Below are 23965 nucleotides of genomic sequence, written 5' to 3'. Positions count from 1 at the left end.
GGGCTTTCCTCAAGTCCCTCCTGCAGAAACGTAAACACATTTCCTGTCTCAGGATGCTCAAAGGATGCTAAGGGTTCTATCACAGTCCATGCTGAAAACCTCTAAATCATCTCTAGTGAGAGCTGAACTTCAATCTGGGTTTCTAACTGCCCATAGGACATTTCCACTTGGATACTGTGTTGTCATTTCAAGAGATGCCCTTTCAAGTTTGTCTTCTGGGTTCTGAGTTAAGAACCTTTCAATTCCTCATTCTTTCCTTTCCATCACTGACTCAGTTTTACACCTTTCTTCTTACTGTTGTTGCCACTTAAGTCCAGACCCACGTCACATCAAAGCCAGGTGACTAGGTGGTCTCCTATTTGTTCTCCCAGTCTCCAGTCACTAACTCCTTCAAATCCTTCCTACCAAATCTTATGCTGGGCACACAGAAGGTGTCCCATATATGTAACTGAATACTGTGAAGACCACCTCCATCAATTCAGTATATAAGGCTGGATTTCATTCTACAGATGATTCAACTAAGGTCCTGAGGTTAAGTGAGGCCTTAAGACGCTGGCAGAAAGTTCTGGGGAAACACACCCAGCACAGGGCTCTTATATCAGAACTAGGGGGCGGGCTGTCGACCTGCCCCAGTACAGTCTAGTTTCCTGTACTTATTCTTAAACGTAAGAGCGCGTTAACAGTCACCTAAGGCTCACCCCTGGATTTCCGATTCGGTAGGGTGGGCCGGGGAGTTCACATCTGAAATGAGTCCTCCGCCCCATGGTGACGCAGGTGACCTGGGGGCCGCACCCTGAGAAGCAGCTGAGAATTGGCTGACTTCACAAAAGGCCTCCAGCCACCCACCTCGGCCGCCACCAACGCCCAGGCTCCGGGCGGACCCATCTCTGCCGCCGTCCGCCTGCCCCACCCGGGGCAGGCTGCGGGCGGACTTCGGTCTGATGTAGACCAGGGGACTGAGGTGCCATGACCAGCCACTACCTGCCTTCCACTTTGGCCAGCCACAGACACCCGCGGGGACCCAAGACTCCGGGACCCAGGAGCCTGTAACGCGGCCGCCCATTGGCTCAGCTTGGCACTGCTAGTCCGGGGCACTTCCAAAGGCTTGGAAGATTGGCTGAAGCTCCGGGCGCCGCGGCCAATTGGCGGATAGGATCGCGTTCTAGGGGGCGGGTTCCGCCTGGGCCCCGCCTCTTTCTGCGGCCCTCTTCGCTCCACATCCGGTTTCGTCCGCCGTGCGCCTGGAGCTGCTTCGGACTCCTCTTTCTTTTCTGCTGCGCCGGGTGGGTTGATGCTGCCTGCGTAGCATTTGAAGGGGCGAGGGGTTAGAGGTCAATTTTGAATTTTGAGATTTTTCACGAATTTGGGGACCCAGAATAGGATTGCCAACTTTTAATTTTGCGTAACCGTTTTAAAAGAAAGCTCAACTACTTACCTTCACCAAAGCTTCATCAGAGATTTTACCATCAAAAAACAAAAGAAAGAAAAAAAAAGCGCAAGGGCTATAATCTGAGAGTAAGGAACAGGTCTTTAAAGCGAATACCTTTAACTTAAAGGGGGGGAAAAAAAGTCATTAAATTGTTCTCGTTTTCTGATTTGACTGGAGACAAGTAAAGACGACCCCATATCACTAATTGTCAGCCCTGCATTGGGCACCACTAATTTAGCTACATTATAGGGCACTGGCAGACGGGCATTTGGTCCCCAGGAATGTTCTGTCGTGTCAGAACTATGGGTCTTCCCTGCAACATTCAAATAATAAAAATAATAGCTAACGGTTGCTACGTATTAAATGCTTCTCATCTATAGTCTGAATTACTTCAACCCAGACCATACAATGTGTTGGTACCATTAGCTCTGAATTACAGATGAGAACATCAGGGCATAGAAATTTGCTGTGATTTGTCCAGGGTCGACCAGTAAATGCTGAAGAGGTGATTCAAACCCAGCCTGAACTCTTACAGTCATTCAGACCATTCTTAAAATAAGCGTGTAAATATGCCTCTGCCTCAGACTCTTTTTTCATCAGTTTTTAAGTTTTAGAGATTGAGCTGAGAGAGGACTGTAGCCACCCTTTTGACACACCACTGTTGTTCCTGGGATAGGACAGGAAGTGTTGATGTTCCTTTTTGAAACCCAAACATATCGAAATTTGTTTGATTTTACAAATGTTTAATTTTGGCTTATTTTAGGATCTTGAAAATGTGCCTTTGCTTATTCAAGCATTATTATGTAAAGTTGTTAATTTTTTTTTCTTTGATCCCTTAAGCTGTAAAATAGGGACAGGAAAGCAGAATCAGGTACTTAAAAAGAAAGTCTCCTTTGACCCTGCTTTCCCCAGTGGGAAGATGAAGTTCCCCCACTGACAACTTTAGTAATCTTATTTAATGTCCCAAAGACATTAGAACATAGGAGTCTCTCTGATCTTAACTTCTTTGAAACAAGTCCTAAATCTAGGCCCATTTGAAAAAGAGCCTTTTTCCTCACTTGCCTAACTCTTTGAACTTGCTGAATAATAGTGGGACTCCCAGTAACACAATCTGTCATGTAAATTAGGCTTCTGAAATATTAAGAGGAATGTCCTCCAGGTTCTGCCACTATCAGAGATTGGTATGACAAAAAAAATTTTTTTTTAATTGCAAAATGCAAACCCCACTTCCTCTCCTCAAAACAGAGACTCATGTAAATAGAGTGAAGAGATTATTATTAATGTGGTGGCACTGTTTTCCTAGAAGGCTTAAGTCATCATCACCCAGGACTGAAGATCTCCCCATTTTCAAAACAGATGCGATCATATTTCAGGTAGCTGGAAACCAATTTGGAGTAGGTTTAATATAGCCTTATTACCATTTATTTCTTGCTTGAGTGACTCAGTATAATAGAGGTGTAAACATGATATAACATACAAGGAACATTTGCAAAGAGGATTTCAAAGAGGTACTTACTGAGTTTTAAAGAGGAAATAGGCTTAAGCTTAAAGGTCATAATTAAAATCTTTCCAGGGAAACCATAGTGTTCAGTGGTAAGATTAAAAACCACATTACTGAAAGGTAGCCTGCAGCATTCAACCCATTCAATTGGTATTAAACTGGTAATTGATGAAATAGGCATTCTGAGTTGAATTTTAATTCTAATGTGCTTGGCAAAGCCGAATTGCAGTGCACTTTATCTTTTTGGATATAAAATCAGAATGCACTATGCTATTAAAAATGTGTCCTTATTCACTTGTATTAATCATTAATTTTGAAGTACACTAAACTCTTACTATACTGAGGACGGCCACCTGAACAATTTCATTCGCTACATCAAAACCCTTCAAGTAGGTACTTAGTGTTCTTATTTTACAGGTGAGGAAGTTGAAGGTCAAAGAGGTTAGATAGCTTGCCTAAGTGCCAAAACCAGGGTTTGAATATAGTGCCCAGTGAGAACTTTGACATAATATTGCTTCCATTCAGAGGAAGAACTTTCCATCCCTTTGTCCATTCTCCCCTGACTACATCAAATAGACTTGCATCTCGGAATGTGACTTCCCATATACAGGTATACAGTTGACCCTTGAAGAACATGGGTTTGAACTGCAAGGGTCCACTTATACATGAATTTTTTTCACTAAATATGTACCGCAGTACTATATGATCCGCAGTTGGTTGAATCTGCAGGTACATAACCACGGACGCAGAGGGCTGACTGTAAGATTATACTTGGATTTTCTTCTGTGTGGCGGACCAGCACCCTGAAACCCTTAGTTGTTAAGGGTCAGCCATACTTTTAATAAACAATATTTTCCAACTCTCGGAGTTGCTTTTCTTGAAAAGGTGGGAATGAGGAGACACAACATGAAAATACATTCTCCTCTGGCATGGTAGAAAGGTGGATCCAGGAACCTTTTACTTTACAAATGGAATCCTTAGCTTGGCTATTGCTAATCCAGTCATTGTCAGTGTATACCAGGGATGGGCAAACTAAAGCCAGTGGGCCAAGTCCAGCCCCCTGCTCATTTTTGCACAGTTCAAGAACTAGGAATGGTTGGAAAAAACATCAAGTGAAGAATTATGATTTGTGACATGTGAAAATTACGTGGAACTCCTCAATGGTAAGAAATACCCCTCCCACCCTGATGCAGGGTGCTCATAGTCGGGGAGGCTGTGCACGTGTGGGGGTCGGAGGTTAGTGGGAAACCTCTATATATTCGGCTAAATTTTGCTGTGAACCTAAAACGTCTCTAAAAAACAAAGCCTATTAAAATATATATGAAGTTCAAATTCAGCGTTCATAAGTAATGTTTTATTGGAACACAGCCACACCCATTTATTTATATCTTATCTACGGCTGTTTTCACCCTACAAGGATAGAGTTGAGTAGTTGAGACAAGATGGCTTGAGAAGCCTAAAATATTTACCGTCTTGACCTTTACAGAAAAAGTTTTCCCATCTCTCGTATAGATTAAGATCCTGGTTGGAGTGATGCCCCTGGAGTCAAACTTCCAGGCTTCATAGTACCCTTTGCACCTCTTACTAGATGTGAGGCTTTTGACAAGTGACCTAACCTTGCTAACCTCAGTTTACTGAGGCAAGAATACAACCCTTATAGGACTATTTTAAAGATTAAATGAGTTAATACACGTAAAGCACCAAATCCATGTTAGTATAATTTATTTTGATTTTTGAGAATTTCACATTCCTCATACGGCCTTTCCTTTTAGAATCTGTTTATATTTTCTCTCAACTATTTGAAGTATACTTTCTCTACGTGAGTGTTATATTTGTCTGATCAGGAGTCAGCTCCTTGTCTACCAGAAGCTCTCACATGACATGGTTATGTTGATTCTTCCTATTTTACCCTCCAGTTTGTACTTTTTGATCAAAATTAGCTCCAGAAGAGTAATTATCTTATTACTTCCTCTGTCTTCCAGATGCAAAACTGCCAGCATGGCAAGTCAAGAACCAATTTGTCTTTTCCAATGCCAGGTTTCTTGGTGGCATATATGCATTTTCTTTCCAGAGGACATTGATTCAAACATTTTGCCATTCCCCAGTTCTTAGAAAGCGACAACTTACCATATCTTACATAAAATCACTCTGAGTAACTTAACCAAGGATGTAGTTGAGTGACTATTCTGAAGATTTTCAAAGATTCTTATTCAGCAGAAAAAAATGTAAACACTGTTAGCCAAGAATTTCTGGATAGGTTGGAATTCCAGAGACCAAAAATGTGCCCGTTCATAAGCTACATAATTAGGTTCTGTTATTTTAGTAAAAGATATTTAGATTCAGCTAACATTTGTTGAGCAGCTATGATGCACTATATCTTTTTTGGGATTGATGTCCTTTCCTCTACACACTGTTGCCAGCTTTAGAGACCAAGTCAATGAGCCAGACTTCGGACTTTTAAAGTTCTTCAACCCTACTAACTGGTCACTTTGGGCAAATAATTTTCTTTTTGGCCACGCTGCACAGCTTGTGGGATCCTAGTTCCCTGACCAGGGTTAGAACCCAGGCCCTTCGCAGTGGAAGCACCGAGTCCTAACCAATGGACCACCAGGGCATTTCATATTTTTCTGAGATTATTTTCTAACTTGTAAAATAGGAATAATAATAATAGCTGACTGAGTAGTTGTGGGAATCAAATAAGGTAACCCATGGAAATCATTTAGTCACTGTGAGTGAAACGTGATACTTTTCTTTCCTTCTTTACCTGTCAACCCCATAAAATGCATTTACAAGCAATTCCCATTTCAGCTCTATCCTGTAAAAATTAAAAGAATTATCTTGGGCTTCCCTGGTGGCGCAGTGGTTGAGAATCTGCCTGCCAATGCAGGGGACACGGGTTCGAGCCCTGGTCTGGGAAGATCCCACATGCCGCGTAGCAACTGGGCCCGTGAGCCACAACTACTGAGCCTGCGCGTCTGGAGCCTGTGCTCCGCAACAAGAGAGGCCGCGATAGTGAGAGGCCCGCGCGCCGCGATGAAGAGTGGCCCCCACTTGCCGCAACTAGAGAAAGTCCTCGCACATAAACGAAGACCCAACACAGCCATAAATAAATAAATAAATAAATTTAAAAAAAAAAAAAAAAAAAAAAAAGAATTATCTTTCCACGTGCTAAATTTTAGGATCTCAGCTTCTTAAGGTCAGAGCAAAAGCTAGCTACCTCCTTTATCTCATGTAGATGGGTGTGCTATCGAAGTGGCCCCTGTATTTGCTGGCTGTTCGCAATGTGTCCTTGGTAATTAAAAAGGGTCTTCTCTGAAATTTATAATGGGAGTTGGAAAGAGCTCACAAATTTGTCTTTGCCTCTAGGTATCTTGTTTCTGTTCATCACCAGTTTTTCATAGTTTGGGTAAAATCTCATAAATATGGCCAGAACTAGGGTGAGGCAATGAGGACACAAAATTTAAGGAGACACTTTTAGGGTCGTGCAAGATCTTAACACTAATACGTTTTTCTTCTTATCTGCTAGATCATGAAAAAGTTTGACCTTATTTTAAAATAAAGTACTCATTATACACAGGGTATGGCCAATTGTCTTAGGTACGCAAGAGGGAGGGTTTAGAATGGGAAAGAAAACGTTAGCGTTACCCTGGTCAATTTTTATTAAACTCCTTTGAAATAAGTGGAGTTTAAATGCCCATTCTTCACGGATTCTTGATGCAGAGAAGAGACTGCACAAGATGTTATGAGTTCAAAGCAAGGGGTACTTTTCAGGTGTTTTTTGTTTGTTTTTTGTTGTTTTGTTTTTTGTTGTTTTGTTTTTTGCTTTTTGTTCTTTCCCGACTCCTGCTACGGCTTCTGAATCTGGGGCTATGTCTCTGCAGGTTGAATTATCCTAGCTGCCGTCCTGGATCACTCCCCCTCTACCTCACCACTGCCCTGTTGCTCCAAAGATGAATTTAGGGCAAGAGGGGAGAGCCGGAGCGCCGCTGTCCTTGGAGTCTGCAGCGGCGGCAGCAAGCCACACGGCCGCGACTGTGAGCGTTGGTCGCTGTGCAGACGCCAGGAGAGCATGACTGATGATGTGACCAGGACCTTGGGGAAAGGTGAGTCCTCTTGACAGCTGTCCGCAGGCTGGGGGCGCCCCGTGGCTGGATGTTGGCTCTGGTGAGGTGGCTGCCGGCCTTGGCCTCCAGACCAGCGTGGCGAGGAGGGACAGGGTTCCTCCGCACAAAAGCCACGTGCAAAAGAAAGGTGTCTTCTCTGGGACACAGGAGGCCTGCGGCCCTCTTGGGGTCCTGGGGAGGCGAGTGAGCCCCTCTCCCCTCTGGGCTAATCCGCCTCCCTGTATCCCCCTCCGCCCGCAGGGAGCGCCCCCCCAGGGCCTGTCCCAGAGGGCCTGATCCGCCTCTACAGCATGAGGTTCTGCCCCTACGCGCACAGGACGCGCCTGGTCCTCCGGGCCAAAGGCATCAGGTGAGAAGCGGGGTGGGGGGGCCCATAGGCGTGTGGGAACATCTAATATCTGGGGAGCCCTGTTCAAATTTCAGAGGCTCTCTGTGCCTTTCTTCTGAGGCAAAGTCAATAAACGGTTAGCAAAGGACAGGTTCTTGACAGTGCCGTCCTGAAATGCAGAGACAGGCCTGTGCAGGAAACTTTTAGGACAACTCAGAGTAAACTGAATGATGGCTCTGGTGAGCTGCTTCCTCCCCTAAAGCTTGTGAAGAAAGGCACCACGGAGGCTACCGAGGCCTTCCCTGACTGCTGTATCCAGTGTAAACCCCACCCCAGGCATCTTCAGGTCAATTCTGTTCTCTTCATTGCGCTTGCAATGTTTTCTTATTTGTTTATCCGTCTCTCCTTTACATCCCCCAGCCCCACTTCCACTGCCTCTCCCCCTCCCCCAACACACATAGAAACACACACTCACACACACACAAATGTAAGTTCTTGAAGGTACGGACTTGTCTCTCTTATTCGTGGGCCAGAAGAGAGCCTGGCACGTAGTAGGTGCTTAAAACTATTCTTTGAATGAATGAACAAATAGTTCCAAACAGTGAAATAGAAGGAACTGCTATCAAAGAGGTATCCTGAAGGTACCCACACACCTGATAAATAGGTACACCCCCGTCCAGAAGGAATTTTGCAAGACGAGCTCCTGCAAAGGACATCTGGATTTGGAAGGCAGAGCAACTTTGCTGGAATGTGGATGGCTGGATGGAGCCAGCTCAAAGCCAAGGTGTTGAGAAGTATTACTCCAGCCTCTTGACTCTGGCCTTGGAGAATCGGTAGTTCGGGAGTTTAGGATTCATGTTAAAGAGATGCAGAGACTAATACAGAGATGTTTTAAAGAAAATTATGTAATTCTGCTCTGTGGAGTTTCTATGGCTTATATTTCCAGGTTCTTCCCTCTTGCTCAATTCTACTTGGCCTTAAGGTTACTTTTTTTTTTTTTTAAGAAAAATAACAATTGATGTTTTACCCCCAGTGATGAAGTGGCAGCTTAGGAACTGATGTAAATACTTCTTTGGGGCAGGGTTTCTCACCCTTGGCACTGTTGACGTTTGGAGCTGGATAGTTCTTTGCTCTGTGTGTTTGGTGAGGGCAGGAGCTATCCTGTGCACTGCTGGATGTCTAACGGCGTCCCTGGCCTCTACCCGTTAGATGGCAGTAGAATCCCCCTCCCTCCAGTTGTGGCAAACGAAAAATGTCTCCAGATATCAGATTTGTACTTTCAAACTTTAAAATGTACTGAAATCTGTGGTGCCATGGTTAAGCTTGTGAGCTCTGAGTCAGACTGCCTGGCCTCCCATCTCGGCTCTGCTACTTCTTAGTGGGTGATATTGGGCAGGAGATTGAACCACAAGGAGGCTTATTTCTTATAGGGGCTGTGTTAAATGTTTTCTTTGCCTCCCCTCCGTTGCTCCTCATCATGATTCCCCGATTCACTGGGGAATCATGAGGAGCTAATGGGATAAGGCATCGAAAACATCTAACACATCTTACTGCAGGAATGAAGACAGTGATGTTGTTATGTATTTTTCTTCGTACAAACCTAAATTAAAAAAAAAACTTACTGCAAATTTTAATTTTATAGGTTGATTGCTTCTGTTTTCAAGATGAGTGTCTGCCTGCCTAAGCCTTTCATTTTTGTTCTGTCCTGTTTTCCCTTTGCTTTGTAAGACATGAAGTTATCAACATTAACCTGAGAAACAAGCCTGAGTGGTACTTTACAAAGCACCCTTTTGGCCAAATTCCTGTCCTGGAGAACAGCAAAGGTCAACTGATCTATGAATCTGTCATTGCTTGTGAGTACCTGGACGACACTTATCCTGGAAGGAAGCTGTATCCATATGACTCTTACGAGCGAGCTCGCCAAAAGATGTTATTGGAGCTATTCTATAAGGTATATCCAATTTTTGTTTAAAGCCACTTACACTCTGTTTTACTTTGTATGTCTTTCCCAAACTCCAATCCATTTTAAAAGTCAAATCGTTGGTGAAATCGATATGTTTTAATACATATGTGTGCCTTAGGAGGATAACTGGTGTGGAATTATAGTAAAGCTGTGACCTCTGATATTAAAGGTTAAAGGCTTAGCCGATAGGTACTTTTCCATTTGAACTAGCAGTCTCAAGAGTTACGGTTATGGTATAGTTATGACTGTGTAACTTGAGACAGGAATATTGAAAGAATTGAAAACTGGTGATACTTTAAAGGAACCATTTCCAAGATCCCAGGTTAAAAAAAAAAAAAATAGGGGTGTGAAAAAGGTAATGCACAGAAGGAGATTGTCCTTTATGGGGAACAAGAGTGCCAAGCATCCAGGAAATGTGTAGAAGAGAGAAAAGGGGGCACCTGTTGATAGTGGGAGAGAATATGGTGGAGAAATTTTAAGACAGTTCTCTTTGAAAAGAAACAAAAATAACTCAATGATATTACTAGCTGATGTCTGTTGAGCACTCGTGACGTGCCAAGCACTGTTCTAACTACCTTATAAAGGTTAACTCGTTTAATCCTCACCACTGCCCTTTAAAGTGGGTACTATTATTGCTCCATTCCTCAGATGAGAACACTGAGGCTTAGAGAGGGTAAGTGCCCTACCCAAGATTGTACAGCATGGAAATAGCTGACCAAGTAAGGAGCACCGGAGAGCCCCCTCTAAAGCACCTTGTTTACCAGGGTGCTGTGACAAGTGGATTCCTGAAACCACAGAGGTGGCCCTCATAGGGAGCTGGGGAGCCTGGATGTGGGTGTTGGCCTGTTCAGCTGGAGTGACAAAGCTCTGGCTGCATTTTTAGGCGGAGCAGGAGCCCTCAGACTTCTCCACTAAGAACCTGTGTCCTCTGATCAGGTCCCACATTTGACCAAGGAGTGTCTGGTAACATTGAGATGTGGGAGAGGATGCGCTGATCTGAAGCTAGCCCTGCGTCAGGAGTTCTGCAACCTGGAAGAGGTACAAAACGGGCCCCCCTCCTGGCCAGATGCAGTGGAAGAAGTGATGCAGGTCCCCAGCCTGGTCACCCTGGCACCCTCCACTTTCACAGACTTATTCTTTTCCTGCCAGACTTTGATAAGTTCAGTTACTACTAGGCATCTGATTTTAACTTGTGGGTACTTGCCCTCTGCTAACGTGCTCTGGAACTTTTCTTGGAAATCTGGCAAGGAGTGAGGGAGGGCATGTGATGAATTTCATCCTTTCCCAGAATCACCACATTCCTTAAGTATCTCTGCACGGATCCTCTAGCTTCTGCCACTGAGTCCAAGGTCTATGTTGCTTAGAGATTGTGTTCGGCTGCTAGTAAAAGGGACCTAACCACTGTAAATTTGTCCTATAAGGATTTATTCTTTCACACACATACACACACACGCACACACACAGAGGTAAGGTAGTACAGGGCTGTTTTGATGCCTTCTTCATGAAGTTACCAGCGACTGAGGCTTTTTCTCTCTTCCTGTTTGTTATTTTTGGTGCAAGGCTTATATCCTCAAAATAACAAGATAGCTACTAGAACTGCAGCCATCACATCCAAGTCCAGGTCACAGAAAGGACAACAGAAAGGAAAAAATGGCAAAAGGCCATACTACTTTAAAGGCTTTTCTAAAAGTCCTACCCCATGACTACTTAAATCTCATTGGCCAGAACTTAGTTGTAGAGTCATAAGTATCTGCAGGGGAGCCTGGGAAATTTAGTCTTTTAGCTGGGAACACCCTGCATAAAATCAGAGTTCTGTAATCAAGAAAGAAGGGGAGGGGCTTCCCTGGTGGCGCAGTGGTTGAGAATCTGCCTGCCAATGCAGGGGACACGGGTTCGCGCCCTGGTCTGGGAAGATCCCACATGCCGCGGAGCAACTGGGCCCGTGAGCCACAACTACTGAGCCTGCGCGTCTGGAGCCTGTGCTCCGCAACAAGAGAGGCCACGATAGTGAGAGGCCCGCGCATCGCGATGAAGAGTGGCCCCCGCTTGCCACAACTAGAGAAAGCCCTTGCACAGAAACGAAGACCCAACACAGCCAAAAATAAATAAATTAATTAATTAATTAAAAAAAAAAAAAAAAAAAGAAAGAAGGGGAAAGTGTCTATGGGTAAGCAAGGAGCAATGACTGTTACCAGATTCTCCATTAATCTGGCAGTAATGGGGAATTCTCTGGTGGTCCAGTGGTTAGGACTCTGCACTCTCACTGCTGAGGGCCTGGGTTCAATCCCTGGTTGGGGAACTAAGATCCCACCAGCCCTGTGGCGAGGCCAAAAAAAAAAATCCAGCAGTAATAGGGCTACTTACCCTGTACATCTAGAATAACCTGGAAGGCGGTTCTTTGACTTCCTTAATCTTTGTTCCAGAAACTGATAAATTCCCCCTATGAGTGGGTTGTAATTCTTTTGGCAGCCAGAGAATGCTATTTTTATCCCCTTAAGGGAAGGCTGATTACTAACATGCTTCCATTTGACCTTTGTTAAGTGGAAGCAGTTCAATTTATTTACAATTCCAGCTGCCTATCTTAGATTTATACAGTTGCAGTATTTCTGGATGATGAATAGTCACGTGTAAGAAATGTCAGCCTTTGGTCCTGAGAACACAGACTGTGGTCTTGACTCCAAGGAGGCAACTAACTAGGATGAGGTAGACTCTTGGATCCTAGACTTGGCTTTACTAGATTACAGAACCTTTGGCAAGGTTCTGGTCCTCTCTGTGCCTTGGTTTCCACATTTATAGAATGAGGGAGTGTTTTAAAACAGAGAGTTACTGGGTTCTACAGAGGGACCACTGAGTAGGGGAGGTCTGGTGAGTGGTTCCAGATCCTGCTTCAGCCAGACCAGCCCTGCTCTTATCACTGAATTTAACAAGACATCCAATAAGGTCGAATTTGGAGAGGGAGGGGGACCTCTGCTTTCAAAAAGAAGTTTGAAAGCTCTTGCCCATAGAGAATGTTTAAGGTCTTTATTTCAAAGATTAGCTGAACTGATTTTATAATGTCTGGTTACCTTTTTACAGTTCATTGCTGGGCCAGGGAAAGGAGCTGGGAAACAAAACCCTTTAAATTCAGAGATAATTAAAAACACTTTTTGAACTGTGTTCCTCCTACTCTGTGTTTGGATGATGGATGAACTTTGAAAATTACAGATTGCTAAAGAAGCGTATAATATTACGACGGAGGCACAGTTCTTTAGTTGGGTTCTTCCAGGGGAAGTGAACCTGCATTTTTATGCCAGGCATGATGCTACAGGTGCTTTGCATAATCCTCTCATTTAATCTTGCCAACAACCCTGTCAGATCTAATAAATAGCATCAGTGAAAGCTACCTAAACCAGGGCTAGTTTAAGGACCACTCAGTATTCAGCATTGTTCTACCAGATTTGAATGTAGCTTTTGTCCCCTAACATGTTAGCAGGAGTTATAACTACATCAAAGGCAATTATCAGAATCTGAAACATGCCCACTGAGCTTGAATTATTTGATTCATTCCTCTCAATACCAGTATATTGACTCTAGGAGATTCTAGTGAAATTGAAACTTGTCAGAATAACTCTAATAGAGATGGTCCCTCTATATTAATAGAGATGACGTGTACAATTTTTTCCCGTGGTTTTGTACAATCAGGATTTTCTGTGAGTTGAAAATATCTTAAATATCCTTGGGCTTTCTGAGTGATAAACAACTCGAGACCAATGTATAATTTTCTGCCACATTATCCTCAAGCGAACGGCTCAGTTTAACTTTTGCAGCCTTACACTCTGACATTTTCTTCTTTTGAAATAGATGCCCTGTTTGACTTTTAAATTTTTCTTTAAAAAAAGTTTCATCGAAATTAAAGGCTTATTGTGCTTGTTATATAACCATATTTTTCTATGTTATTTTTACAATTCTTTGAGATACATTACTGCTGTTTTTCTTTCTAACCAGCAGGCTCCCCACTTGCTTTCCTGTTCTGAATATTTTCCTGAGTTTTGAAAACTGCCGAGCTGCCCTTCTCTAACCACACGTTCTGTCTTCAAACCAATTTGCTAGTCTTTACTGAATCATTAATCTCAGCAGCATAACTTTTTTAAGCTTTAGTTTTTTAATCTTTATTGCTGACTTTCATTTCAAAATAGCACCTGATCCCACCTTTCTTTTATCTTTGTGGATTGGAATGTTGGCAGAACCTTTCAGCTGTTCTTTTTTCGGGTGGCAGTGCCTTCATTCTAAATATTTTCATTATGGAAGTAGTCCAATCAAGTCCAAGTGCAGTGAAGGACAGGATTCAGCCAGATTACAGTCACTCCCCATCTCTTCCCAACCCTCCCAGTTATAGGCAACTACTAATTTACTTTCTTTCTCTATGGATTTACCTGTTTTGGACATTTCATATACATGGAATCATTTAACGTTAGCCTTCCATGTGCTTCTTTTACTTAGTGTAATGTTTTCAAGTTTCATCCTTTATTCCTTTTTATGGCTTAGTAGTATTTCATTGTACGGATACACCAATCTTGTTTATCCACGCATCAGTTGATGGATACTTGGGTTGTTTCCACTTCTTGGCTCTTACGAATTGTGTTGCTGTGAACATTCATGTATGAGATTTTGGCTCGGACATATGTTGTCAGTTCTCTTGGATTTGTTAGCTAATTTAGCGTGTCCACCTACGTGCCATTTTTTGGTTGTAATCACCATTCCTCCACACTAGGGAACTGGTTATCTTCTAGTCACCGTGGCTACTTGAGCAGTTTTAGTGCTGCTAGTTTGGTAACTTAATTCATTGTCCAATTCTGACAGCTGCTTTCTAGGTAAACTAATATTTGCTGTATTTCTTTTTTTTTTTTTTTTTTTTTTGATTTTTAGAAATTTCATGTAATGTCTGAAACATTTATATTAACATATTTCCATACATATTTCCATACATGCTGTATTTCTTTTAATAAACTTCCTCTATACCTTCTCCCACCATGTAAACAATAGAATAATAGTTCTTCTTGTTATTTAAAAATTAATTTTACTCATCTTTGATTATAAAGTAATACTGGTTCATTACAGAAAGTTTGGAAAATACAGAAAAATATAGAAACTAAGAAAAGAAATTCATAATCCCACTACCCAGAAACAACCACTATTATTATTTTTTTCTCTCCTTTTCTTATGTATATTATTATGTAGTTGAAATTGTACTGTATATAGAACTTGGTTACCATTATGACATAAGGATTTTTCCCACATTTTAATAAACTCTATAAATGCTTATTTATGGGTATAAGGGTGTTTATTAGAGCAGCCTTATTTGTTATGGTGAAAAATTATAAACCTTAATGTACATTAGATAGGGAATGGTTAAATGAAGGCTTCCCTGGTGGCACAGTGGTTAAGAATCCGCCTGCCAATGCAGGGGCCACGGGTTCGAGCCCTGGTCCAAGAAGATCCCACATGCCACGGAGCAACTAAAGCCATGCGCCACAACTACTGAGCCTGCGCTCTAGAGCCCGTGAGCCACAACTACTGAAGCCCGCGCACCTAGAGCCTGTGCTCTGCAACAAGAGAAGCCACCGCAATGAGAAGCCTGCGCTCGCTGCAACTAAAGAAAAGCCCGTGCACAGCAACAAAGACCTAACGCAGCCAAAAATAAAATAAATAGAATTTTAAAAATTTATAAAAAAAAAAAGAATGAGGTAGATCCATGTGTACTGAGATGAAAAGATTGCCTAGAAATATTAAATGAATTACACAGTAATACAAGTGATATGATCCAATTTTGTAGAAGAAAACAAAACTTAACTATATACGCATATATATATATATACACACACATGTAAATAAACGCCTGGAAAAATATCTGGACATTTTTCAGACACACATCAGACTCCTACTGGTGACTACTACTGGGAAGGGGGATTAGCACTGGGGTGGGAAAGAAAAGTGGTTAAAAGCAGGGATAGGAAGGGAGAGTCTTTACCTTTTATACTGCTTTCTGTGTTTGAATTTTTTTTAAATAATGAGAATGTATTTCTCTATTAGATGTGTAATTATTAAAGATGGAAAAATATCACTTTTCATTCTGCTTAATTTGCCATATGTATAAGCCATAGTTATTTATCCAGCAACACTCAGAGTTATTTAGTTTGTTTCAGTTGCTTACCTTTGTGAATGATGCTGCCAGGAACAGCAGCTTCTTTGAATAAAAATCCTTTTCTCTATTTTAAAATATGTCCTTAGGCCGTACTTCCAGGAATGGAGTTACCAGATCAAAGGGTATGACCACTTTAGAGGCTGGAGCTGGATGTTGCTAAATTGCTTCCTCCAAGACATGTGCTGTATACCCCCCACCCTCAGTGTATGGAAAATGCCCTTTGTATCGTCCCCTTTTCACTATTGGGAGATTTCATTTAAAAAGATATTTGCCTGTTTTGAGAAACAGTAGTTTCTCATTGTTGATTTAATGTATATTTCTTTGATTGCTAGTGAGGTGGTAGATTTTCCCCCAAAGTATTCCATCTCTTCGTGTTTTATTTATGAAAATGGTCTACTACCCATCTGTTTGTCAAGGTCGTACTGATTTTCCTTGTTGATTTGTTTTTTTAGAGTTCCTTATATATAAAGGATATTGGCTTGTTTTGAAGGCACATTTTTTGGTTTTGTTTTAACTTTTTGTCTTTGTTTTGTACATATATAAGTATAACATTATTGTTCTATAAGTCTTTCCTGTTGTGATTTCTTCTGATACTTTTATACATAGGAAATCCTCTCCTGCTTCAGAGATTTGATATTCATTTATATTTTCATCCACCACCCATCACTTTAAAGATATTTGACTTGTCAAGACTTACCCGACTAGCTTTTCCCCCCTACTATCTTACAAATATATTTTGACAAAAGAATTAAGCCCATGAAAAGGATTCCAGGATAGAATTTTCAGGGTGGTCCTTTGATCCCCCCAAATGTTGACAGGTTGCATTCCGAATCTTCACAGGGAGCTCCAGGTTGTAAGTGGTGATCAGCAGGAGGGGCGTGTTCTGCACAGACCCTACTTCTCAGGCTTCTTTCTAGAGAAGTGGTTTTATCTATAGTCTACGTTTGTTCTATACCCTTGGTTTGTTTTAAAGGGAACCAGTTCATCTTCGTTAGCTCAGCCTCAGCTATAGTATGTCAGTGTAGCAGGGACCTGAAATTTGAAATCTTGAGAATCTCCCCCTTATCTTATATGAACTTAAAAGATTTCTGCCCTGTAGTTGAGTACTTTGCTTCTGCTTCTGGTTAAGGGCCTGCATTGCTGATGTACCGGCAGGTGGCTTTGTGTATTTTATTGGGGGAGGGGGGTCTGCTTCATTTTTTTTAAAAATAAATTGCTATTTCATTTTTTTAATTTATTATTTATTTACTTACTTATTTATGGCTGCACTGGGTCTTCGTTGCTGCATGGGGGCTTTCTCTAGTTGTGGCGAGTGGGGGCTACTCTTCATTGCGTTGCGCGGGCTTCTCACTGCGGTGGCTTCTCTTGTTGCGGAGCATGGGCTCTAGGCACGCGGGCTTCAGTAGTTGTGGCACGCGGGCTCAGTAGTTATGGTGCATGGGCTCAGTTGCTCCGCGGCATGTGGGATCTTCCCAGACCAGGGCTCGGACCTGTGTCCCCTGCGTTGGCAGGCAGATTCTTAACCACTGTGCCACCAGGGAAGTCCCGGGTCTGCTTCTTAAGAACTATTTCCATCAAGAAAAACCTCTTTCTTCCTCCTCCAGCCAGGACAGCAGCACCCACTGAGAGCCACCAGGCTGTCCTGGTTAGAGGTCCGGGATTTGTCGGCTGTGGTGTAAATGACCACGTGCAGGGCAGGTGGCCAAGTCAAGGTCTAAAGTGCAGTTATTGAAGCTGCACTTGAGAGTCCAAGATTGTAGACTGAAGCTTTTTAGAATGCCTGGTTTGAGGAAGTCTGGGCTTCGCTTCTCTTTACAATCTTGCTCCTTAAAAAATTTTTGCAGATTTCCTTTTCCTCCTTGTTGAACCTCCTGGCGGGGAAGCCCCGGCCAGTGAGCCTCACCACGATGGCCACGAGGGAGAGCCCCGCGCGCTTCTTCCTCCTATGTGCGCTCTAGCGCGAACCTCCTTTCGTCCGCCTGGGGGAGCCCAAGAGGCCTTCGCAGTAGATGAGTGACCCTTCCAGGCTTTTCAAGTTCGGGGTGGAAGTATCGATACTCACGTCTCACCAAGCAGTCCCTCCCTCTTGATTTGCATGCTCACTCCTAATCCCTTGTCACATCTAAAAGCAAGAAAAGGATCTGTAGTCATTTTTCAGTGAACTGGAGAACAGAAAAGTTTTAAAAATAGAGTTTTCTACTATTCCAGAACATCAAATGGCTTTCCCTAAAATATCTCAATTCTTAATCTGAATTGAAGATGTGTTAACACTTTAAGGAAACCTGAGGGCTTGAAGCTAGAGGCTCAGTTTCCTCCCCAGGCCATGCATGGCCTTGTGGGGATGTCTAGGGCCTTGGTGGAAAAGTGTCTTCTCTAAGCAGGCCATCTTGCCTTGCTTGATGATACCAAGGACAATAGTTCTGAGAGTGAGGGAGTCCATCATGAGAAAAGCTATTCAACATTAAGAATGGCCAATATCATTATATGTGGCAGGTGGGTGACAGGAATAACTCAAAACAGAGTTTTCTAAAATGACATTGGATATTAACATAAGCACCGCTAAGTGGGTCGAGGTATAGCCACAGCTTCCTGTTCTGTTTCTGATGACAGAACACTTAGGAACGATAAGACATTGGACATTGAGACTGTCGGTTTATTTTACTTCTGAGTATCTGAAAAATTGTCAGAGCAGCTAATTGGCTGTAAGCAAGGGACTTAGTTTAAACTGAGAACACAGAAGAACTATTTTAAGTCAAGTTGCCTGAAGACCTTCTTATCCATGGAATGAAACAAGAAGGAGAGAATTTTGAAAAGCTCTTTTGCCATGATTGTGTCACACCTCTTGGTTAGTTAGGTGCTCTGGCAGAGCCCCTGACAGAGAGACTGAGAAAGAGGAAAATTGAGCGGGAAGTTCTCACAGGGACGCTCAGAGCTGGGCCAGTCCTTGGATGTAGAGGAAAAGAGGCTTTCAGAGTTTGCTGATTTTAAGCTTTTTGCTGCTACTTAAATTTTAAGAACAGGCAAAGAATTCACAAGAGACTTGGGGAAGCCTCTGTGATTAGAGTCATCATACATACATATTTGAAGTTGAATGACACAGGGTTGACACTAGTCTGGGACTTAGGAGAATGGTGTTTTTGTCCCAGCTCTGGCACTAACCAGAGAGCCCTCTTACTTCCCTGGGATGGAGTTTCCTCCTCTGTAAGCGAGAGTCTCTTGTGCTTCCACGCAGGAGACAAGAATCAGCTCACCAGCATGTTTTCCTCTCCACTTGAACTGCCAGGAAACTCAAGTCAAATCCAAAGGTTTATTTATTAAAGAACTCTGCAGGAGCCTTGGCTTGATATCTTGAGACCATTTTCCTTCCTTATTTTGACCTTCTGTTCTAACTTTTATTTTCCCTGATCTTAGCAGTTATTATTTTTCATATTTAGTATTTTAGTGTACACGTTTTTGTACACTGCAGCTCTAATCCTTTGTGTAATGAGCATGGTATAAATAAATGGAAAAATGGAAGGGGAGTCACACTAGATGAATCCCAGTAACCCTTCCAGTACTGAAGTTCTGTGATTCTAAGGGGACAAGTCATTTCACATGTCCGGAAAGTCTCAGGTTTGCAGAGGAGGGAGCTCTCCTATTGAAGATCCTAAAGATGGTAATAAACCTGCAGGGAGGCCTGGCCGGGTTGTGCTCCTGGGTCACTGCAATGTGTCTGTAGGGGAGCCAGCACTCTGTGCTGGTTTATAGGAAGACTGCTTTTCTATTGGGATTTTTAGACTTGCTCTATATGAAATCTGGTGGAGAAATGCCTGTTTGAGGCAGGGCTCAAGAATCTACAGCTGTATCAAGAACTCCAAGGAATTTTGATGTCACACTTGGATTAAAGAAAGTCTGAGGGAATGTGTAAATGTATTTCAGGGGCGAGGGAGAGGCTGGCAGAGGATAATTGATGCCTCATTCATTTCATCCATATACTTATCTTGACTTTTTATTGTACCAAGCACCTTGATAAGGCTTAAATTGCTTTATGAGTGTTTATATAAAAATTGATTGTATCTATAAGATCGTATATATTCAAAGGCATACTCCTACTCTGAGTAAATGAAAAGCTTGAAAAAATATACTAAATAAATATCAATTACTAAGCAGTTATTCATTTTCAAAATATCTCATCACTTTACCAAAGGACTCATCATGGGTTCTAGTAAATGTCCATATGTGGTCTGTTTTGACAAGGACTTTCTCAAGAGTACCTCTGCTCTGTAAAGCAGAAGAGTTATATAGAAGTTGCAGAGTCGATCAGTTTAGATTCAGTTCTCATTTGTGCCATGAAAGGCCAGTAAGAAGCTGGAGGTATACGTTTCAGAGCCAGTGATAAAAGTTTGGGTGATTACTATCTGTTCCTGAACATAAAGAAGGTTTGGGGCTTTCTGGAATCCATAAAAACTGAACAATTTGTTCCTTTCCCCTGTAAATCAGGACTTATTTACACATGGCTGAAAATAGCCTCTGTTTTGAGTTTTCATTGGCCAGATTCTTCCACTTTAGTACCATCCTGTGAGTTTCTTCGAACAAAGTGATGCCACCTAACATTTTTTCAGACTTTCAGGACACTAGTCTGGGTGGTCTCCTCTATGCCATACTGGGAGGTAATGAAAACATAGACTTTAGGGCACCAAGATTTGCTTTCTCCTCTGAGAAGCATGGCAGGTGGAGGATCCCATTGATCTTTTCTATTGGGGAAGGATTTGCTTTCTGTAGATATAACCTCTGGGGGGGGGGGTCTCTGTGCTTTCTTATCACGAGAGCTCACGTTTATTCATGCATGATTCCGTCACTCCTCACCATAACCTCTGAGGAGGGCACTAACATTACCACCATTATACAGATGAGAAAAATGAGGCTTGGAGGAGGAGGTGGGTAAGTTGCCCTGGGTTCCATGTTGAATGAGAGGTAGAGCCCAAGGTAGGACCAGGTCTGCTGGTACCAGAGCTCATTCTTTCTTTTTTTTTTTTTGTAAATTTATTTATTTATTTATTTTTGGCTGCATTGGGTCTTCGTTGCTGTGCATGGGCTTTCTCTAGTTGCAGCAAGCCGGGGCTACTCTTCGTGTGGTGCGCGGGCTTCTCATTGCGTTGGCTTCTCTTGTTGCAGAGCACGGCTCTAGGCACGTGGGCTTCAGTAGTTGTGGCATGTGGGCTCAATAGTTGTGGCGCGCGGGCTCTAGAGCACAGGCTCAGTAGTTGTAGAGCACGGGCTTAGTTGCTCCGTGGCATGTGGGATCTTCCTGGACCAGGGCTTGAACCCGTGTCCCCTGCATTAGCAGGCAGATTCTTAACCACTGCACTACCAGGGAAGTCCCCAGAACTCATTCTTAACTTCAGCCCTAGACTACATCATAGAGGCAACAAGCTGTCCTGGAGTACGAAGAATCAAGCCTGAGAGATAGAGATAGAAAGTTTGAAATCTAAATAAAGGACACAGGAATCTAGATCTATACCTACGGGGAAGTATTTAGTTCATTATGCTTTTTGTGGGTCAAAGAGAGCCTTTTGCTTGATTTAACTAGGTAACTGGTGTCATACTTTTCTCTATGGGAAGACCTGGCCCAGCAAAAACCTCTGCTAAGCACTGTTGCTTTTTAAATTCTCAAGTACCTTTTCCCCGCCACTGTCTTTGGCTATCTCTCTGTCAAGAGTTTATCTGTTTTCTTGATGATTCATCTATCCAAGTTGATTTGTCCCATTTGGGAATGCGAAATTTTATTTTAATGTAAAAAGTTGATAGTGTTGAGTGGCCAATACGTGTGAAGTTCAAAGAGCTCAAATAAGCAAAGAAAATATGATAGAAAGACAGTGTTGGGATTTGAGCGAGCCCATTAGATAGCCCTGCTCTTCCCCGCCTTAGTTTTGAATTGATTGAGAAACAAGGCAAAAGAGGAAGATGTGTGGAGACTGTGGTATCCCCTTTTTTACAGATAAAGTGGACCCTGGAGAATGGGAGTCACAACTGCAACAAGTGGGGTTCCTAATGTGTCCCCTCCCTCCCAGTAACGGGCAGTGATGGTCAGGGGCAGGGCCCCCTCTCCAGGGGCTGAGCTCATCCCTGGAAAGCTTAGCACAGGGAAGAACCTGTTCTAGGCTGAGAAGGAGTGGCTGGGCTGGGCTGTCCTTCGAAATCCTCCAGTCAGATGAGCTGCACGAATGCCCCAGGGTTGAAAGGAGGGCAGGACTGAGCATGGCCAGGAGTCCGACCCTAAAGGAGGTGGGAGAAACCTCAGGAAAAGGGAAGACGCATTCACCTAACAAAATGGAAGGAGAATCAAAGTCTTGGTTCTCCTTCTTTGGGAATTAATTTGATATTTGTACTTAGTGTCTATAAATACGTTAGCATATAGGTAAATTAACTTGCTTTTGCTCTGTTTAAACTTTCAGATTCTTGGCTATCAGAACACCATCTTCTTCGGTGGAGACTGTATATCCATGATTGATTACCTCTTTTGGCCCTGGTTTGAGCGGCTGGATGTATATGGAATAGCTGAGTAAGACATTTAACTGTGTGGTTGTGGATTCCTAGGGTCACCCTAGTGCTTGAAATGGTCTGTGTGCCATTTGTCCTTCTCTGGACATGTGACACATGTGAATGTGAAACACAGTCGGGTTTTAAACTATGTGTTTCCTTGTTCAAAATGCATCTGTGCTCTTATGCCACTAACTGTGGACCCAAACTTTACCCATATTTCTGCTGATGAGACCGTGTCCGAAAGCCTCGTGCCATGCTACAGAGCCCGCTGTCCTCAACACCCACCCAGCACAGGCCGGTGGTGAACGCAGAAGCAAGGGAAGGTTCTCAGTCACAGGGTTTTGGCGCCTTGTCTGCAGCTCCCTTGGTGGCCCTCCACCTGGTCCTGCTGCGTCACCCAGTGGACCCCACACACCTTACTCACACCTTAGTTCCCCAAGGAACCTTTCCCCAGATAGGCATACCCTTCAAAAAATAAATGATTTTTAAAGTAATATATGCTTGATGGTATACAAACAAACAAAATGGCCAGCCATACGCCATGGGAGTGTAGGGATGTTTAGAGTAGAAGAAATTGCCTGGTAGACTCAGGGAGGCTGCATAGGAGCCCTGGGCAGAGCATGTGCTTTGTTCCCACGATGCTCACAGGAGAGGTTGAACTTGTGCTGGCTCTGCTCTCATGCCAGCCGGTTGCATGGTGGGTGCCGGCCACTCTGGTGTTTGGGAATCCAGTCCTGCCGAGGTAGAACTGCGTCTCCTTCATAATGCACACACTTGAGTCTACCCAGGAGGCATCTCCTGTGCGTCCCACTTAGGGAAGTTAAGATATAACAAACTTGGATATTTTAAACCATGTCGCACCATAAACTTTACAAAAACCTGTCTCTTCTGGGAACAGAGTGTTGAACCACAGATTAGGAACCCTCACGTCTTCTCCTGGATTTTACACTAACAGGTTTATTGCCTGGGCAAGTCACTTTACAGATCCTAGACCTAAACATCCCGATCGGTCTTTGAAAGGACCCAGTCAGCTCCATTATTTCCAGGTTTAATGATTGTTTTACTCATTGCTTTCCAAAAAAAGTGTTTTTGGAAACTACTTGTCTTTATTTTTTTCCAACCTCCTAAAGTAAAATCTGAGAACGACAGAAGGATGTGTCTTTCAGTGGGTTGTCTTTTTGTTGGCAAACAGTGAAGCACAGATACCTTATTTCCCCAGAGCACTCAGTCCACAAGCATTTTAACTGCAGGGTTAAAAGCAACAACTTTTGCAATTCTAAAGCACACACAGCCATTCCAAGACTTAGATTTTCCTTCAGTAAGTGATTGTGCTCAGTTGATAGTAAGGGAACTGAGATACCTTTATTGCCCCAGTAAATCCATTTCTTGTAGCTTGTAAGTCTAAAAAGTGATCCGTGTCCCCTTTGCCCTTTAGCTGTGCTAACGATTCTCTCCTGTTCTGCAGCTGTGTGAACCACACCCCCGCACTCCGGCTCTGGATCGCAGCCATGAAGCAGGACCCCACAGTATGTGCTCTGCTCATAGATAAGAACATCTTCCTCGGCTTCTTGAATCTCTATTTTCAGAACAACCCCGATGCCTTTGACTATGGCCTAAGTTGCTGAGCCTTGCAGTCTACACATTCACCACCCAGAATTCCCAAGCATGTCGTGATTCTGCATCAGCACTTGTTTTGGTGGGGCAGTCAATCTCTGTTCATTTTCTTTGAGGTTCCCAATAAACATGGAGACAGAATCATTTCTGATAATCATTTGTATGGCTCCTCTAGCCCACAGCGTCCAGTGATTCTCTAGAAATCTCAGTGCTAATGTCCAGGGACATTTTGAGAGCCTGTGTGCCTCCCAGTTCCATGGTTATCAACCCAGTTTGACCTCCAGGTTGTTGGTGCTGATGTTG

General features: G+C 43.0%; 1 protein-coding gene across 2 annotated transcripts; it reads left to right on the top strand.

Annotated features, from left to right (window-relative positions):
* The first annotated feature begins 805 nt into the window (after positions 1-805).
* LOC132350949 (glutathione S-transferase omega-2-like) lies at positions 806-23816 on the top strand. 2 transcript variants are annotated; one of them, XM_059900581.1, is made up of 8 exons: positions 806-1283; positions 4009-4093; positions 6812-7033; positions 7295-7403; positions 9111-9333; positions 10282-10383; positions 21961-22067; positions 23514-23816. In XM_059900581.1, exons 3-8 carry the CDS (start codon positions 7000-7002, stop codon positions 23671-23673), a joined length of 735 nt encoding a protein of 244 aa, XP_059756564.1. In that variant the 5' UTR covers positions 806-1283; positions 4009-4093; positions 6812-6999; the 3' UTR covers positions 23674-23816. The 2 variants fall into 2 exon arrangements, with proteins under 2 accessions (XP_059756564.1, XP_059756563.1); XM_059900580.1 differs by lacking the exon at positions 4009-4093.
* Positions 23817-23965: the final 149 nt, after the last annotated feature.

The sequence above is a fragment of the Balaenoptera ricei genome, chromosome 16 (genome assembly GCF_028023285.1).
Source record: "Balaenoptera ricei isolate mBalRic1 chromosome 16, mBalRic1.hap2, whole genome shotgun sequence".
NCBI classification, from domain to species: domain Eukaryota; kingdom Metazoa; phylum Chordata; class Mammalia; order Artiodactyla; family Balaenopteridae; genus Balaenoptera; species Balaenoptera ricei.
This window is presented reverse-complemented; position numbering and strand designations above follow the sequence as displayed.